Source organism: Somniosus microcephalus, chromosome 5 (genome assembly GCF_052327205.1).
Source record: "Somniosus microcephalus isolate GS21.2 chromosome 5, FLI_Smic_1.0, whole genome shotgun sequence".
NCBI lineage: Eukaryota > Metazoa > Chordata > Chondrichthyes > Squaliformes > Somniosidae > Somniosus > Somniosus microcephalus.
Window position 1 is genome coordinate 123710878 of NC_140991.1, and position 18583 is coordinate 123729460.

General features: G+C 45.5%; 1 protein-coding gene across 2 annotated transcripts in view; it reads left to right on the forward strand.

The window, feature by feature from the left end:
• mocos (molybdenum cofactor sulfurase) overlaps positions 1 to 18177 on the forward strand; it is a 489344-nt gene extending 471167 nt beyond the window's left edge. For both annotated transcript variants that reach the window (XM_085988161.1, XM_085988162.1), the window contains one exon: positions 13330 to 18177. In XM_085988161.1, the coding sequence (XP_085844287.1) occupies positions 13330 to 13461 (132 nt within the window). In that variant the 3' untranslated portion in view covers positions 13462 to 18177. The remainder of the gene's footprint in view (positions 1 to 13329) is intronic.
• The last annotated feature ends 406 nt before the right edge of the window (positions 18178 to 18583 follow it).

Below are 18583 nucleotides of genomic sequence, written 5' to 3' on the forward strand. Positions count from 1 at the left end.
CCACACTCTTCCCTCCCCCCTCACACTCTTCCCTCCCCCCTCACACTCTTCCCCCCCTCACACTCTTCCCCCCCTCACACTCTTCCCCCCCTCACACTCTTCCCCCCCTCACACTCTTCCCCCCTCACACTCTTCCCTCCCCCCTCACACTCTTCCCCCCCCACACACTCTTCCCCCCCCACACACTCTTCCCCCCTCACTCTTCCCCCCCTCACTCTTCCCCCTCACTCTTCCCCCCCCTCACTCTTCCCCCCTCACACTCTTCCCCCTCACACTCTCCCTCACACTCTTCCCCCCTCACACTCTTCCCCCTCACACTCTTCCCCCCTCACACTCTTCCCCCCTCAGACTCTCCCCCTCACACTCCCCCTCACACTCTTCCCCCCTCACACTCTTCCCCCCTCACACTCTTCCCCCCTCACACTCCTCTCCCCCCTCACACTCTTCCCCCCCTCACACTCTTCCCCCCCCTCACACTCTTCCCCCCCTCACACTCTTCCCCCTCACACTCTTCCCCCCCAACACTCTTCCCCCCCTCACACTCTTCCCCCCTCACACTCTTCCCCCTCACACTCTTCCCCCCCAAACTCCTCCCCCTCACACTCTTCCCCCTCACACTCTTCCCCCCCCTCACACTCTTCCCCCCCTCACATTCTTCCCCCCTCACACTCTTCCCCCCCCACACTCTTCCCCCCCTCACACTCTTCCCCCCTCACACTCTTCCCCCCCCACACTCTTCCCCCCTCACACTCTTCCCCCCCAAACTCTTCCCCCCTCACACTCTTCCCCCCCCAACACACTCTTCCCCCCCAACACACTCTTCCCCCCTCACACTCTTCCCCCCTCACACTCTTCCCCCCCTCACACTCTTCCCCCCCTCACACTCTTCCCCCCCCTACACTCTTCCCTCCCCTTCACACTCTTCCCTCCCCCCCTCACACTCTTCCCTCCCCCCCTCACACTCTTCCCTCCCCCCCCCACACTCTTCCCTCCCCCCCCCACACTCTTCCCTCCCCCTCACTCTCCCCCCTCCCCCGTTGAGCTGAGCGGCGGCCGGCGCCGAGAGCGGTCTCTCGCGGGCGGCGCATGCGCGGTCTCTCGCAGGCGGCACATGCGCGGTCAGTGCGGCCGGCGCATGCGCAGTCAGTGCGGCCGGCGCGAGGCAGCCCGCGGGGAGCAGGCAAGGGCGGCCTGGCGGCCGTTAGCAAGCGGGAAACTTCGGGCGGCCCGCCCGCGCTCCGTGAAACCTGAGAGGGGGAAGTAGAGAGAGAGAGAGAGGGAAGAGGAGAAGGAGAGAGAGAGAGAGGGAAGAGGAGAGAGAGAAGGAGAGGGAGAGAGGGAAGATGAGGAGAGAGAGAGGGGAGAGAGAGAGAGAGAAATTTTTTGATTTTTAAAAACGCCGGTTTGGGGACGGCGGCGGTTAGGGGATCACTTCAGTTCCTCCTGTTGCTAAAAACAATTTAAAACACAAATAAATTGTTATTTAATTCCCTAACACATCATTAAAATATTTACCTTAGTTCCCTAACACACAGAAAGTGTGGGGGAAAAAATCGTGGAAAATCAAGATGGCGGCCACTCACCTCAGTTCAGAAGGATAAGGCCCGCCCACACATGCACCGATTGGTCGACCGGTCAGGTCACCGAAGCGTAGGATTGGTCAATCGCCGAGTCACTCGACACTCAACTGTAGGACGGCACGCGCCAGGAACCCGCCGTCCGATTGGTCGACTTCGACGTCACACGGTCGCTAATGAGATGCTAATGAGCGGAATGCTGAACGTTTTTGGGATACCGCGGGCGGGATTTTTGTCCGGCCGAAACGTAAATACACCTATGACCGGCCCGGAATCGCAAGCTTTCTTTTGAGTCGACGCGCGCGTCGGTACGCTCTGTAACTTTCAAACGTATAGAGAACGGACAGACAGACATCGGGACAGACAGAAGAGCCGCTTTATATATATAGATGAGGTGCCTTTTGAGAGAAAGGCAGAGAGAGAGAGACAACGAGAGAGAGAGAGGGGGCGTTGGGAAGGAGGGAGGGCGCAAGGGCAGGGTTGCCACTCAGGATGGTGGGTGGGTGGGTGTTGGCAGGGGTGCACGCTCCGATGAAAAATTGAAGTCTTTGAAGGTGGTCTTCTAGCAGGGGGAGAAGATGTCTTCACCTGGGAAAGCTGGAGATGCCCCAGGCTCAGTCCCACACCAGGTCTTAACGATGTATTAGTTGGGCTGTTCACCAAGGCAGCTCCAGCTATCCCAGGTCAGGCAATAAGAAGGGGTGCTTAATTAGTGGTGTGTGTGGCCTAGTGTTTTACAAGAGACACACACACCCCTTGATGATCCGGCCTTGTTTCTTCTTTTCTCCCCCCACCTAAAATACAAAGTCTTTGGGAGAGTGCACCAAATAACACCCACCTGAAAGATGATGTTGTTCTTCCCTCCTTCCAAACAGTTGGTGTGTGGTAAACCACTGTTTGTATTCCACTGTGTACATGCCTGGACATGCCTCGGCTGACTCCTCCCACAAGTCCTAGTATAAAGGTGACTGCTCCCCAGCCCTTTGTATTTCTGGACCGGTCGACCACTCGAGGCAGACCTTCATTCTTTTGTTAATAAAAGCCTTTAGTTACTCTCTTAACTCTCAGTCTTTTATGAGTAATTGATAGCACATCATGGTGGTTGTTGGTTGTTTCTCTCCCCTCTCTCCTGGAATGGAGGCCAATTTGGGGAGGCAGTAATGGGAAAGGCCTCTCGCCTGGTTGGTGTTGTTGCTGGCCTCCTTTCTCCTTCTCCTCCTCTGTCCTCTCTCTCCAGGCACCTCAGTTGCTGTGATGATGGTGGAGGTGAAGGTGGAGGTGGTGGTGGTCTTTCGTTCTCCTCCTCTTCCTGGTCAGGAGACCACCACTTTCCACTCTCCACTCTCCTGGTTTGGCTGCTCCTTCTCCTCCTGCTGACTGAGGCAGCTGCACAGCCAGCAATGCTGAGAATGAGGTCTCAACAGGAGGGCAACGTCAGACTGAAATACAGAAGCCTGCTAGGGCCTTTTATACAGGGGGGGTCACCACCGGTACTGCAGTCTAAAACCAGTTCTTCCCTTAAAGGTACATACACAACAGTATTAGATTAAAAGAAGAAGCTTATAATGTTGCAAAGAATAGTAGTAAGCCTGAGGATTGGGAGAGCTTTAGAAACCAGCAAAGGATAACCAAAAAATTACTCTACTAGCAGGGTAGATAACAGGAAACCAGTGGATGTAGTATATTTGGATTTCTACAAGGCATTCAATAAGGTGCCACATAAAAGGTTGTTAAGCAACATTAGGTTGGGGGTAATGTATTAGCATTGATAAAGGATTGGTTAACAGATTGAAAATGGAGTAGGGATAAACAGGTCATTTTCAGATTGGAAGACAAATGGCATGTTGGCCTTTATTGCCAGAGGGTTGGAGTACAAGAGGAAGGAAGTCTGGCTACAATTGTACAGGGCTCTGGTGAGACCTCACTTGGAGTACTGTGCACAGTTTTGTTCTCCTTATTTAAGGAAGGATATACTTGCCTGAGAGGCGGTGCAACGAAGGTTCACTAGATTGATGCCTGGGGTGAGAGAGTTGTCCTATGTGGAGAGCTTGAGTAGATTGGGCCTAACCCTAACCCTAAATGCAGTTTAGAAGAATGAGAGGTGATCTCATTGAATCATATAAGATACTGAGGGGGGTTGACAGGGTAGCTGCTGAGAGATTGTTTCCTCTGGCTGGAGAGTCTAGAACTAGGGGGCATATTCTCAGGATAAGGGGCTAGTCTTTTAAGACAGAGATGAGGAGGAATTTCTTTGCTCAGGGGGTTGTGAATCTTTGGAATTCTCTGCTCCAAAGTGCTGTGGATGCTCAGTCGTCGAGTATATTCAGGACTGAGATAGACAGATTTTTGGACTCCAGAGGATAGGGCAGTAAAGTGGAGTTGAGGTCAAAGATCAGCCATGATCTTATTGAATGGCGGAGCAGGCTGGAGGGGCTGTATGGCCTACTCCTGCTCCTGATTCTTATGTTTTTATAAACAGAGAAAAAATCTGAGGCACGCAGCCTCACTAAAATATTTCAATGAGGGACCCGCCTCCTGGGAGCGGGTTGGTCGCCCACTCCCATCCTGCCTCTGTTAATACCGGAAGTAGGCGGGTTGGGTTTGGGTTTGAGACTTTATACATTTTTACTTCCCACCCGACCCAAGCCCACCCATTTTTGTGGGTTAAAATTGACCATTGAGTCCCTTTAAGTCTGTACCTTAGTCCTTGCAGAAGAGTTTATAGGTCCTGACCATCAAATTGCCTTTCCTAATCAGTAATGCCTAAATCTCTGGCAGGTTGGTGAGCCAGCTTTTTGCTTTCACAGTGCTGTTTCTGGTGCTTAATTTGCTCCTATTTGCAGCTTTCACATGATTTTCATGAGTGAGTGTGAAGGGAGAATTACTAGTCCTAGCACTTTTCAGGCTACCCCAGATCAGGCATATTCCCCAGACGTTCACCTTCAACTAAAGTTAGAGATAGCCGAATTCTATAAGATGCTTAATTGGGTCTGAAGGTCCAGGCTATCTCTCTCTAAAGGAAAGGAACGACTTGAAGATGTTACCGTCTTCCAGATAGCACTTTTAATAAGTTTAACTAGACTGTAACCTTCTGGATATTATGAGGGTCTGGAACCGCCCCCCCCGCCCCCCAGAATCTGCAACTCCTCACAAAAAGAGTGTACAGAAATTGAGTTCACGAGTTTCATACAGAAATGCTATTTGAGACAATTCTAAAAATATATAAATTTATTTAAGAGCCGACATACAGTTAACAGTTGGCGAGTAAATCGCAACTTTAACAGTTCAAAATACAAATAGCTTACATTTCTTATTCTCAGAGATCCTTATTCTCAAATCTTAATTTCATACTGTCATAAATCGCAACTTCCACAAGAAGTAACTCAGGACGTACTACTGGACGGCCAGCTGAGGCCGCCGTCCGAGGAGTATAAATACTCGGGCGTGGGCCCAACTTGGCCAGAGACAATCTGGAAACAGAAAGCTCGTGACTACTAACTAGACCTCCATGTTTTGTTACAAGTTGATTAAAGCCTTGCTTTATGTACAACCAAGTGCATAGTGAGTCTTTATTACGTCAATTTAATCGACTTGTTATCGTCTCCACGCCTTGGGTGATTCGGAACAACCAGCTGCAACTCGAACCGCAGAAAGGGACTTGGGCAAGAAACTGATCCATCATGGAAAAACTCCTTAGGCCCGCTCGTCTCGACCTGGACCCGAATGCACCTGCGGCAGTGAAGGTATGGAAGCTTTGGTTTCGTACCTTTAGCAACTTTCTTGGAGAATGTGGGGCGGATGCCCCTAATAAGTTACGAATGCTTATTAACTACGTATCCCCTCATGTGTATGATTATATTGAGGACTGTATAGACTACGACGCTGCTATCCAAATTTTACAGCAGCTATATGTCAAGTCCCCGAATGAAATCTTTGCTTGACACCTACTGGCCACAACTCGGCAGCAGCCTGTGGAATCACTCAATGAATTCCTCCAGAAACTTCACAGGATCGGCAAAGATTGTTACCTTAAAGCGGTTACAGCTGAACAGTATCAAGAGGAACTAATCCACGATTCCTTTATCAATGGGATTGCGTCCCCTTTTATACGTCAGCGCCTGCTGGAAAATAAAACCCTCAATTTACGGGCTGCTTATGACCAGGCGTGTTCCCTGGACTTGGCCAAGAAGAATGCAGACACTTATCTCCCACCACGTGCACGGGCGGCGGCTATCACCTTTAATAAGTCTTTCGATAGGTCTCGGGTGGATGCCCCCACTGATGATGACTCTACTCTAACGGGCGATGACCCTACCCTAGAGGCCTTCGCTGATGACGACCCCGCCCTAGCAGCATCCTGGCAATCAAGAAGAAAGTGCTTCTTTTGTGGAGGTACGTTCCATTACAGAAAATTTTGCCCGGCTCGTAATGCGACCTGCAATCATTGCAGCAAGAAAGGACACTTTTCCAAGGTATGCCAGTCACGGGCCTCTGCTAACAAGAAAGGCCGCTCCTCTAAAGTATACCGGTCGAGAGCTCCTGTTAGCTTCACAGCTGCTATCTATGGAGCTGCTCCTCCCACAAGAACCACTGCTAAGGCTACAGTTGCCGAAGGAAAAATTACCCCTCCTCCTATCACAGCTGTTTTTCCCCAAAGTTTGTCCCATGCAGCCAGGAATTTCAGTAAATGGGCACACTCTAAGCGCGCTAATCGACTCCTGCAGCTCTGACAGCTTCATTAGTTAGCGGGCTGTCAGCAGGTTAAAACTGCACATTTATCCCTCGGACAGGGAGATTGCAATGGCTCTGACGACTCTGACCACCAATTCTTCTGGCTTCTGTCTTGTCAACCTCATCCTCAATGGCCGCACGTATCTCTCCACCCGGCTCGGAGTACTCGAAAACTTATGTAGCGATGTGCTTCTGGGACAGGACTTCCAGAAGCAGCACAAAAGACTCACTTTTAAGTTTGGAGGGTCGAAGCCGGAGCTTACCATTTCTAAGGTGCCATTTTGTGCACTCTCGCCGGCCTTACTTGGTGAGCCCTCCCTGTTTGCCAATCTCTCCCCCCACTGTAAACCCATAGCCACCAAATCGCGGTGCTTTAGCCAAGATGACCGAGCATTTATCGAGGCAGAAATCTCTCGCCTTTTAGCTGACGGTATTATCGAGCCGTGTTCATCCCCCTGGCGGGCTCAAGTCGTCATTGTGAAAAACCCTTTAAAACAACGTAAGAAACGTCTGTGTATTGAATATTCACAGACTATTAATCAATATACCGATCAGGATGCCTACCCGCTACCACGCATAGATGACATGGTCAACAACTTTGCCAAATACAAGGTATTTTCAACCTTCGATTTAAAGAGCGCGGACCATCAGGTACTGCTGAAAGACTCTTGACAAAAAGTATACGGCCTTTGAGGCCAATGGTCGGCTTTATCAGTTTCGTCGCCTTCCATTTGGGGTCACCAATGGGGTGGCCGTCTTCCAATGGGCAATGGATGGCCTAGTCCGGCAAGAGAACTTGACGGATACCTTTCCATATTTAGACAATATCACTATTGCCAGCCTTGATCAAAAGGAGCATGACGCCAATCTTCAGAGATTTTTTGACGTTCTCCGTCGTCGCCACTTAACGTTAAACGAATCCAAATCGGTGAAATCGGTGCCATCAGTGAACATTCTTGGCTACTGGGTGGGCAACGGTGTTATTAAACCGGACCCAGAGCGACTTCGTCCACTTCAGGAGCTCCCTCCCCCTACAAATCTCGGCTCTCTTCCTCGGGCACTTGGCATGTTTGCTTATTACGCAAAGTGGATACCTCACTTCTCCGATAAAATACAGCCCCTGCTTCATGCGAAGTCTTTTCCATTGGAAGCAACGGCTATTTCTGTCTTCAACCTCCTCAAACGACAGCTGGAGAAAGCCACGCTTCACTCCATTGACGAAAACCTTCCTTTTCTTGCTCGGCGTCATTTCACACTCATAACTGACCAGCGCTCCGTGGCCTTCATGTTGGATAACCGGAAGCGCACGAAAGTCAAAAATAATAAAATCCAACTCTGGAGGATGGAGCTGGCTGCCTTTGGATATACTATCCGTTACCGACCCGGGAAACAGAATGTGGCCCCAGATACCTTCACACGGGCATTTTGCTCTTCAATGTCAACGTCAACTCTGGCGGATCTGCATATGGACTTATGCCATCCTGGCATTACCCGTATGTTGCACTTTGTGCGCTCCAAAAATCTACCATTCTCAACGGCGGACGTAAAGAAAACATGCTCCTCCTGTAGGATTTGTGCAGAATTGAAACCACAATTCTTCCGCCCATCAGATGGCTTACTCATACATGCAATGCAGCCTATGCAGAGGCTCAGCATAGACTTTAAAGGGCCATTGCCTTCGTCGACGCAGAACACCTACCTACTTACGATGGTAGACGAGTATTCACGCTTTCCCTTTGCCTTCCCCTGTCCTAATATGCTTACCTCTACGGTAATTAAATGCCTCGATCAGGTCTTTTCCATTTGCGGGACGGCCAATTTTATCCACACGGATCGGGGTCCCTCCTTTATGTCGAGTGAAATTAAAGGTTATCTCTCCCAACGGGGAATCGCCTCGAGTAAGACGACACCATATCACCCAATCGGCAACGGACAGGTTGAACGATACAATGCCATCATCTGGAACGCTGTCCGTCTGGCACTGAGGTCACGCAACCTACCAGACCAGCAGTGGGAAACTGTGCCGACGTGTTACACTCTATCAGGTCTCTTCTCTCCACATCCACTAATATCACGCCTCATGAGGGATTCTTCAAGTTCCGGCATCGCTCTACACATGGGACATGTCTACCATCATGGTTGGTGGCTCCAGGCCCTGTGCTACTCCGGAGGTTCATCCGGTCTGCCAAGAACTACCCTCTCGTTGACGAGGTGGAGTTAAGAGAGGTAAATCCCACGTATGCACACGTGCGGTACCCAGATGGCTGGGAGTCCACCGTCTCACTCAGAAATCTGGCTCCCTACCCGACCGGTCACACGGGCCCGAATAATGAAGGATCCCACGACGATGATGTCAACACTCCGCACCCCTATGAAGATGACGCCCTACCTGGGACATCGAGGGATCTGCCGGCAGTGCTACCGGATCAACTCAGGGAGCCGAACGCTCCCCGTACGATGGCCACCCGGAACCAGGACGCCGGACAATCTCCGGCTATGACCCAGGATGAGGCCAGCTCTGCGCCTGTGGGGACCCGCACCCGGAGTCATGATATTCCCAGTCCTCCACAGGACAATCAAGACGACGCGGACTCTACCGACTTCCCAGTACGGGCCAAGTGACCCAGGGACCAGGACACGGTCCGGGGAAACGTGCCTTCCGGTCACAAGCAGAAAGCTAAACGACTACGGCTATTTTTGGTCCGCCTAGTCCGTTAAAGGAAGACTGGACTTCCAAACCTTTTAGGGAGGAAGAATGTCATAAATCGCAACTTCTACAAGAAGTAACTCAGGAAGTACTACTGGACGGCCAGCTGAGGGCACCGTCTGAGGAGTATAAATACTCGGGCGTGGGCCCAACTTGGCCAGAGACAATCTGGAAACAGGAAGCTAGTGACTACTAACTAGACCTCCATGTTTTGTTACAAGTCGGTTAAAGCCTTGCTTTATGTACAACCAAGTGCGTAGTGAGTCTTTATTACGTCACGTACATTTTTACATTTCTTATTATTTCTAATCTAGAATATCCACCAAAATCAAAGAGTACCTCTTGATCCCCGAGACTCAAAGAGTTAAAAACTTACAGAGCCTGCCTCTGAAGTTGAGAATCGCTTGCCCCTTCCAGCGACTTCTGACTTTCTATTTGAAAGCTCTATTTTTATACTCTTTTTGGTGGTTTATTCTTTGACGTTTTCTGCTGATGTAAGCTAATTATCTCTAGTCATCTTCTGTTGAATTCTTTCTAATCTTACTGTCATGTCAGCTGTTAACTTTCAGAATCCTGTCTGCTGTGTAGGTGTTTCAAAAACTTATCATAAAAAATGGTTATTACAGATTTATCTCTTTGATGCCATTCTTAATATTGGCTTAACTGGTTATAAACGGACATTGTGTCTCCTAACTTTCATTTCCAATACAAAAACCATGTGATTGCTTGGTGTCATCTATTGAAGTCATATCTACAAAGTCTTCTGTAGGCATCATATTTACAATATGTAAATCAAAACCACTTCAACCAGGGTGTTCCATACATTTCTTAGCTACTTCAATTGGTTGTATATATAATCGTAATTCCTGTTTCTCATTTGATGTTACTTTTATCAAAGGCACATGGTTTTTTAATGTTCTGTGGTTCTGTTCGAAGTGTTAATTTTTAATACTTTACTTGGGCATTGCTATTGTGTTGGTTCCAAACTGCAGACTCCTTGGAAGCAAGCCTTTGCTTCTTCAATAGGGCCTTTGTCTCAGTATTAACAATCAATTCCCATTTCAAAAACTTGTGTGGTGTTTACAACTTTTGTGTTAACACTTCATCTTATCTCAGAAGCCTGTATTGACAGCTTGTGTCGTTGAAGCTTTTCAGATTTTTAAACCCAGCATGTCATGTTTTAATAATATCAGAAATTTGTTCATAGGATGGTGTATTTTTCTGAAATATGGCTTTTCCTTTACAAGTGTTGGTTGCTTCTCATTAGTTCACTATGTGAGAGAGAACAGTGGAATAAATTCTTCCAGAAAATTTTACTAATTCAGTTTTCCCATGATTATCACATGAACTGGAATTTTCAGGCTATTGAGATAGTGTTTCAAAATAAAATAAAGTAAATAGAAAAATGAATACAGTGATAGAAAGAAAAGAAAATGGACACGAGTAGAGGACTGAGATAATCAAATTCTCCATTATTGTTGGTGCTGAACATCAGCTTTGAGGTCAGCCAGACAAAATTAAATATGGTGGCGATTTAGACTGGAACATAAGAAACAGGAGCAGGAAAAGGCCACATGGCTCTCAAGCCTGCTCCGCCATTCAATAAGATCATGGCTGATCTTTGACCTCAACTCCACTTTCTGCCCTATCCCCATATCCCTTAATTCCTCTGGAGTCCAAAAATCTATCTACCTCAGCCTTGAATATACTCGATGACTCAGCATCCACAATACCTTGGTGCAATGAATCCCAAAGAATCACAACCTTCTGAGTGAAGAAATTCCTCCTCATCAGTCTTAAAAGGCCAGCCCCTGTCCAGAGACTATGCCCCCTAGTTCTAGACTCCCTAGCCAGGGGAAACAATCTCTCAGCATCTAACCTTTCAATCCCCCTCAGAATCTTACATGTTTTAATGAGATCGCCTCTCATTCTTCTAAACTCCAGAGGGCCTAGGCTCAATGTCTCCTCATAGGACAATCCTCTCATCCCAGGGGTCAATCTAGTGAACCTCCGTTGCACTGTCTCTAAGGCAAGTATATCCTTCCTTAAATAAGGAGACCAAAACTGTGCATGACTTGTCCTTGACTAATCTACTGGAATTTTTTGAGGATGTAACTGGTAAAATAGATAAGGGAGAACCAGTGGATGTGCAGTATTTGGACTTTCAGAAGGCTTTCGATAAGGTCCCGCATAAGAGATTAGCGTGTAAAGTTAAGGCACATGGGATTGGGGGCAAGGTATTGACTTGGATAGAGAACTGGTTGGCAGACAGAAAGCAGAGTTGGAATAAACGGGTCTTTTTCCGAGTGGCAGGCAGTGACTAGTGGGGTACCGCAGGGATCGGTCCTTGGACCCCAGCTATTCACAATATATATTAATGATCTAGACAAGGGAACTAGATGTAATATCTCCAAATTTGCAGATGACACAAAGCTGGGTGGGCATGTGTGCTGTGAGGAGGATGCCGAGAAACTCCAGGATGATTTGGACAGGTTGGGTGATTGGGCAGAAGCATGGCAGATGCAATATAACGTGGATAAATGGGAGGTTATCCACGTTGGTGGCAAAAACAGGAAGGCAGATTATTATCTGAATGGCAATAGATTGGGAGAAGGGGAAGTGCAACGAGATCTGGGTGTCCTTGTGCGCCAGTCGCTGAAGGTAAGCATGCAGGTGCAGCAGGCGGTTAAGAAGGCAAATGGTATGTTGGCCTTCGTAGTGAGAGGGTTTGAGTACAGGAACAAGGATGTCTTGCTGCAGTTATACAGGGCCTTGGTGAGACCACATCTTGAGTATTGTGTGCAGTTTTGGTCTCCTTATCTGAGGAAGGATGTTCTTGCCATGGAAGGAGTTCAGCGAAGATTCACCAGGCTGGTACCTGGGATGGCAGGAATGACGTATGAGGAGAGATTGGGTCGATTGGGCTTGTTCTCGCTGGAGTTTAGAAGAATGAGAGGGGATCTCATTGAAACTTATAAAATTCTGACAGGACTGGACAGACTAGATGCAGGAGGGATGTTCCCGATGGTCGGGGAGTCCAGAACCAGGGGTCACAGTCTAAGGATAAGGGGTAGGCCATTTAGGACAGAAATGAGGAGGAATTTCTTCACCCAGAGAGTGGTGAACCTGTGGAATTCTCTACCACAGAAGGCAGTAGAGACCAATTCATTAAATATATTCAAGAAGGAGTTGGATATATTTCTTAAGGCTAAAGGGATCAAGGGGTATGGGGAGAAAGCAGGGACCGGGTACTGAATTTGGATGATCAGCCATGATCGCATTGAATGGCGGAGCAGGCTCGAGGGGCCGAATGGCCTACTCCTGCTCCTATCTTCTATGTTTCTATGTGCACAGTACTCCAGGTGTGGTCTCACCAGAGCCCTATACAATTGTAGCAAGACTTCCTTCCTCTTGTACTCCAAACCTCCAGCAATAAAGGCCAACATGCCATTTGCCTTCCTAATTGCTTGCTGTACCTGCATGCTAACTCTCTGAGTTTCTTGTACTAGGATACTCAAATCTCTTTGAACACCAACATTTAATAGTTTCTCACCATTTAAAAAATATTCTCTTTCTCTTTTCTTCCTACCAAAGTGAATAACCTCGCATTTCCCCACATTATACTCCATCTGACACCTTATTGCCCACTCACTTAACCTGTCTATATCCCTTTGCAGGCTCTTTGCCTCCTCCTCACATCTTACTTTTCCACCTGGCTTTGTATCATCAGCAAACATGGATACATTGCACTCATCTTTGCGGCACCCCACTAGTTACAGCCTGCCAATCTGAAAATGACCTGTTTATCCCAACTCTGTTTTCTCTCTGTTAACCAATCCTTTACCCCCAGCCGCATGTGCCCTTATCATGCTTAACAACCTTTTATGTGGCACCTTGTCAAATGCCTTTTGGAAATCCAAACATACTAGAGTTATGCTTAATTGCTTTTGAGCATTGAGGAATATTTTTACATGAAACTTAACCTCTTTAGATTATGTAGGTGGGGTTGAGTCAATAATAGGGTTGTTTGTACATTGGCCTATGGAAACAGTACGCTTGATGGATTGAGAAATCTTTTTTGTTCCTTATACTATGTTCTTAAATAAATATAACAGTAAAAATGAAAGTTTCAGATGAGTAAAAGAAAAATCAGTGCTTTTCTTGTATCTGGAACAATAATTTTGGAGTCAGAAGCATTAGTTTCAAATATTGTCTTGCTCCAATAACTGATAACGGCATTTTTTCTTGATATAATTGGGTAACACGTCAAATAAATAATCTGTGGCATTTTAACTGAAGTTATATTCTTTCCAGATGACCTTTGGTGCATACCTGCTTCATCAGCTACCTGCAACCTCAGGGCATTGTATAATCCTGGCTGCAGGATCTCAGATCTTCGTAAGACAGAAAAAGGAAAGATCTACTACACCTTCTGCTGGACAATGACATCCTCTGCAGCTGCTGTAGGAGTGAATATGAATGTGTTCCACACCATGCTTCAGTATAACTTTACAATGAAATTATGAATTATTGTTCCATTTCTGGTACTAGACTGAAAACCTATTAGTATTGCACTATTTCCTGATTTAAAAAAGAAAATACATATGATTTCGAGCTGTGAATGAGATCACTACAAAATAAGAATTGTCCAACTGAATCTGATTTTTACGTTATTTCACTTATTCCGTACCATAGTGTAATTTTCAATATATTGGGGAATTGGTTTCAAGAATTTATACAGTTCAATGTGTGAAGAATATCAATTGATTTTTTTACTGTACATTATTCATGTTATACGCATGTAGATTTTGTTTTTATTCCTCTCCCAGGGTGTTAAAATTGTGGCATCTTGAAGATGGTGGCTAAATGGTTCTATTTATACATCACTGAAGAGAAATCATTTGATTAGCTGGCACAGTAACATCTGCAAACTTATTATAAATCTTCTATGGTTGTAAAACTGAGGGAAATAGAGACAATGGCCTGAACCTTGCCATAATTTATCCATTTGCACTGGTGGTTGGTGAGGTTTGTTGCTACTGTTGTATAATCAGAAAATTTAGGCCAGCATTGTTTAAATGGCACATGAACTTTGTTAAAACTGAATTCAGTTGGTTACTGTCACTTAGGCAACAACGAGGTTGTTGCAATTGATCTCAGTGCCACTGGGTTAGGGAGCAAGAATCAGTCAGGGCTCTTACTCCTGATCACTTGTGACCTCTATTGGAAATGGCATGTGTAGGCATTGCATGAACACAACTTTGAACTTAGCCTCCTTCCAGTTGAATGGCCTGACAACATTCACTGCCCAGGCTCCCAAATGAAGAATTGTGACATGGGTGAGGACCACTCAGGCTGCTGGCACTTGTAGAACCTTACCACAACTTGAGTCACTAACTTTAGGAGAGTGATGGTTAAATAGAGAAAATTAAAAAGCGATCCAAAACGAATTCAGCAGTATTTGTTATTGATATTACTATAGAATGGCCAACACGATCACAAACACTAAGAAGCCCAAACCATGTCTTCTCAGTGATTTCTAATTGCATGCATTGTACTCATGCCACTATACTGGTCCACTGCTCATCTACACTGCCTAATTAAATTTCTTACAATGAGAAATAGAATGATTTGTTGGCATTGTCATTCATGGATTCTAAGGCATACTAGACGCCTAATGCATAGAGCGCAGGGAACTAGTAAGATGGGGGAGGTATCTACGAGAAATGAAACCAGCCTAAAGATGATCAAAACAGGAAAGGAGAACATAGGAAAGAGTAAAGTAAGGGAAGAGTAAAGTAAGGGAGGACATTGATGGCCAGGGAATAAATAGAGTAATAGAACAGGAGAGTAAAAAGATGATTAAAAATAAAGTGAAAAGAACTGCAATTAAAAATGAGTTAAACTGTCTGTACGGCAATGCACACAGTGTCCATAATAAAACTTGAGAGCTGGAAACAATCATGAGTTGCGAGGAACCAGACAGAGTAGGGATTACTGAGGCATGGTTACAGAAAAATCAGGACTGGGAATTAAACATTGCAGGGTACAACATATTTAGAAAAGATAGAGAGGGAAAAAGGGGAGGTGGAGTAGCTGTACTTATTAGGGATAACATAATCGCAGTAGAAATAAATGACGCAGCTATCAGCAAGATAGAAATAGAATCCCTGTGGATAGAGATAAAATATAATAAAGGATCAATCATAGGGGTAGTCTACAGACCGCCTAATAGTGGAAGGGAGGTGGAGAAAGAAATACGCAAACAAATTACGAAAATGAGTAAAAAAACATAGGATAATAATCACGGGGGATTTCAACTACCCTGATATTAATTGGACAGAAGAGTAAAGGGGATAAGGGAATGGAGTTCCTACAATGTGTGTACTGGTCTCGCTAGACATGCTCCTATCTAGTTATCTAGCCAGCTAAACACTCATTCAAATAATTCCTCCGAGAAGCAGGTTGCTGTTTTGAAGCTTTATTTGAACAAATTTGTGAAAGTGTAAACAAAGACAAAATATGTTTTGTACATAGAACTGAGTACTATACATTAGATGTTACATAAGATATAAACATGTTTATGACAACAGAATAGACTAATTGTATAACTAAATAACACTGAAGCTAAACCTCAGTAACTAACAGCTAATAACTTCTTATAGACAAAGTATTGTCAAAATACTACACTGACAAGGTTGTTATCATGTTACTAAACAAGGATACTCACAGACATTGCATCTTGCCTAGCGTATGAGAAGGGATGCAACAGGATTGATAATCCCTCATGTGAGCTTCTTCATAACTCAGCAGGTTCTTCCTGGAATACTACTTCCGGGTCAAACAGGAAGGTCAAATAACATACTGCTATATACTAACACTGCTATACACTAACTACCACCAGAGGGTGCTATCTGCATGTAATAAGTCCAGAACAATGTGTACAGGACTCTTTTCTAATCCAATATGTAAAAAGCCCAACAAGGGAGCATTCGCTAATGGATCTAGTAATGGGGAATGAACCAGAGCAGATAAGACAGGTAAAAGTTGGGGAACAGCTAGGCAATAGTGACCATAATATAATACACTTGAAGATAATAATTGAGAAGGACGTAAGTATGATGAAGACCAGGGTAATAGATTGGAGAAAAGCTGATTTTGAGGGGCTGAGAATAGAACTTGAGAAAATAAAATGAACAATATTAGCAAACAATGACGTAGAACAGCAATGGGAAACATTTAAAATGGTGTTCAACAGAATCCAGGAAAAATATATTCTGCCATGGATGAATAAAGCCATAAGGGAAAAATTAAGGTAAGGAACAAGGCATACATTAAGTACATGGACAGCAGGGGAGAGCATGATAAGGGAGAATATGAAGAGATTAGGAGAGAAGTCAAAAAAACACCAGGGAGGCAAAGAGGAACTATGAAATTAATTATCAAGGAACATAAAACAAAATAGTAAAATATTTTACAGACACATCAATAAAAAAAGGAAGGTCGGGATGGGAATAGGGCCACTAAGGGATAGACAGGTTAACACCACAGGTAGCGATAGAGAGATGGCAGAAATATATAATTATTTTGCTTCATTATTTACCAGGGAGATAGAACAGGTGGACATGACACCGGAAGGTGAGATTAGAAATGAAATAAATGCATTTAAAATAAAAAGAGGAGATATATTAAATAAACTGATCAAACTCAAAGAGGAAAAAAACCCTGGTCCAGACGGATTACATCCGTGCATTTTAAAAGCATCTAGGGAAGAGATAGCAGTGCTGGGACCACTGTTGTTCACAATTTATATTAATGATTTAGACTTTGCAGTCAAAAACAATTTCTAAATTTGCGGATGACACCAAATTGGGGGGATAGTCAATACTGAGGAGGACTGCAACAAATTACAGGAGGACATTAATAAACTTGCAGAATGGGCATATCATTGGCAAATGAATTTTAACACATAAATGTAAGGTATTACATTTTGGTAGGAAGAATAGGGAGGTCACTTATTACTTGGAGGGTGCAAGTCTGGGTGGTGTAGAGGAGCATAGGGATCTCAGAGTACAAATATGCAAATCGCTAAAAGTAGTGACACAGGTTAACAAGACCATAAAAAAAGCAAACCAAGCACTAAGGCTTATTTGTAGAGATGGTGTGGAGATGCCAGTGTTGGAATGGGGTGGACAAATGTAAGAAGTCACACAACACCAGATTATAGTCCAACAGTTTTATTTGAAATCACAAGCTTTCGGAGCGCTGCTCCTTCGTCAGGTGAAGTGGAGAGATGCATAAAGACACAGCTTATATAGTCAGAGAATAATGCCAGATGAGTCAGCCTACAGGGAGGAGGTCCAGCATCTCGTGAAGTGGTGCGCCGATAACAACCTGGCCCTCAACATCAAGAAAACCAAAGAAATCATTGTGGACTTCAGGAAGTCTAAAGGCGGAAGTCACACCCCCATCCACATCCATGGGGCTGTGGTGGAAAGGGTGGACAGCTTTAAGTTCCTCGGAGTCCACATCACAGAAGACCGCTCCTGGTCCCTCAATACCTCCTCTCTGGTGAAGAAGGCCCAGCAGCGCCTATATTTCCTAAGGAGGCTGAAGGGATGTAACCTGTCACCCCTGATCCTCTCTAACTTTTACCACTGCACAATAGAGAGCATCCTGATGAACTGTATCACAGTATGGTATGGTAGCTGTAGCTACTATGACCGGAAAGCCCTGCAGCGGGTAGTCAAAACTGCCCAACGCATTACCGGCACCCAGCTACCGACCAAAGAGCACATATACCAGAAACGCTGTTTCCGGAGGTCACGGACCATCATCAAAGACCCTACCCACCCCAGCCACAGTCTGTTTGCCCTCCTGCCATCTGGGAGACGCTACAGATGCATTCGCACCCGAACGACCAGATTTAGGAACAGCTTCTTTCCCAGGGCTGTCATCCTACTGAACTCCACAAATAAACTCTAAAGCCTGCACATCTGCCAATGCACTTTATTATGTTTATGTTAATGCATTACAAGCCAAATGAATGTTGAATGTTTAAATGTCTTAATCTAAGTGTACACTCTGGGGAGCCGCAAGCCTACATTTCGTTGTACTGCACTTGTGCACTAACAATGACAATAAAGTTGATTATTATTATTATTATTATTATGGATGCTTACAGGTAATCTTTCTAACTGCCATTTATCACACCTTGGCAGAGAGATAATCACAGCAATCAAAGGTGTGAATGGTGTCCAAACAGGTCAGTCAGGAAAACATTACATCAAAGAACAATGAGGTGGGGTCACAAGGGGTCAAATGTTGCAGATGCTGGAGCCTGTATGAAAAACAAAAAACAGACAAAAAAACATTTTTTTTGCTGGAAATCACAGCAGGTCCGGCCGCATCTGTGTAGAGAGAACAAGCCAACGACGACTCAAGTCTGGATGACCCTACGTCAGGTGGGGTTACATGTAGCGTGACATGAACCCAAGATCCCGGTTGAGGCCGTCCTCATGAGTGCGGAACTTGGCTATCAGTTTCTGCTCTACGATTTTGCGTCGTC